The 1,339-nt window shown below is 43.7% G+C and overlaps 1 protein-coding gene across 1 annotated transcript in view; it reads left to right on the forward strand.

Moving 5' to 3' along the window:
* Positions 1-216, forward strand: part of CEP72 (centrosomal protein 72) — a 38,116-nt gene extending 37,900 nt beyond the window's left edge. The window contains exon 12 of the mRNA XM_012556637.1: positions 60-216. Within this exon, the coding sequence (XP_012412091.1) occupies positions 60-216 (157 nt within the window). The remainder of the gene's footprint in view (positions 1-59) is intronic.
* The last annotated feature ends 1,123 nt before the right edge of the window (positions 217-1,339 follow it).

Raw genomic sequence — 1,339 nt, forward strand, 5'->3', positions numbered from 1 at the left:
GGGCCCAAGGCAGGCGGGCAGCTGGGGAGGGTGCTGAGCAGCTGCTCCCTGTCCCCCAGCTCCCTGGTCAGCACCAACGAGCACCTGCTGCAGGAGCTGGGCCACACGCGGGTGCTGCATCGAGCCGAGGTGGAGCAGCTGCACTGGAGCTACCAGGAGCTCAAGAAGACCATGGCCCTGTTCCCGCACCACGGCGGGGGCCGCGGGGGCTGCTAGAGCTCACGCTGCAGTCACCTGCGACCAGAAGTCATGAGACTGCGCCCTCGGTGTCTTTAACCGGTTCATGTGTTGGGAGAGTTGTCTTTTCTGTCTGTAATTTCCTTACAGTTTTAGAAATGTTTTCAGGGCCCAAAGCTTGATTTTCTAAAGCATCCTAAAAAGAGAGGCTGATCCAACCCCTTAGCTCGGTTTGAGGCCATACGCTGACGTATTTCGAGACAAAGGGACCATTAATTTTCATCAGCTATTTTCAGATGAAGGGAATGCAGTGTTTTCTGCCTAATATGAAAAGGAGCCATGTGTGATCGTTAGAGAAAATACTTTGTTGTGTAACAAGCAATCCTTATTTAATGAACTAATGTATAGTTCTGAAAAGTTAACCTGTGAATTGGCTCTTTATAAGTCATAACTGAGTTTCTTGTGGAATTCTTTTACAAAAAAAGCACCAGGTAGGTGAGCAGGAATAAACAAGTCCGAAGACTTAAGAAAAGGAACAATTATATATGTGGGAAACATATACCAATTTTGTTTTGTGGTATTAACACGTCATAGTAAAAATGTCTACACAAGTCCTGGCTCTCTCTTTCGCTTGCAGTAGATTTCTGGAAATTATGTTTTAACAAGACATACAACTGGATTTTTGGTTTGGACCCGTCATGTCTTGAATCATAATATATTATTTAATACTTGGTTTCATTGGTAAAAGAAGGTAACCTTTGTTAACAACGTTTAATTGATTTAGGAAAAGTGAGCTGATGCAACAATAAAATGCTCTGAGCTGGCTGCCTGTTAGAATCTTATTCTTGGCGGTGAATAAGAGATGGTAGCCAGGGTCTCCCCCACAGAGGAGGAACCTCTGGGCTTCAGGGTGTCCTTTGCAGGGAACTCTGATCATGGCATGTCCAGCAGCACCTGCTTTTTTAACTTACCAGGGAAGTATGTCACCCAAATACATTTGTTCTGGGGGAGGGAGGATTTCTTTCATCATTAGACCATTTTTTTAATTTCCAAAAAGTAAGATTTCAATTTTAATCCACTTTAAGCTTTAAAAATGCTTGCCATGCTGTTTATGTTTCTCTTGTTTTGGTTTCCTTAAGCTTCTTGGATCTCGAATTTACAT

Source organism: Trichechus manatus, unplaced genomic scaffold, assembly GCF_000243295.1.
Source record: "Trichechus manatus latirostris isolate Lorelei unplaced genomic scaffold, TriManLat1.0 scaffold00072, whole genome shotgun sequence".
Taxonomy (NCBI): Eukaryota; Metazoa; Chordata; class Mammalia; order Sirenia; family Trichechidae; genus Trichechus; species Trichechus manatus.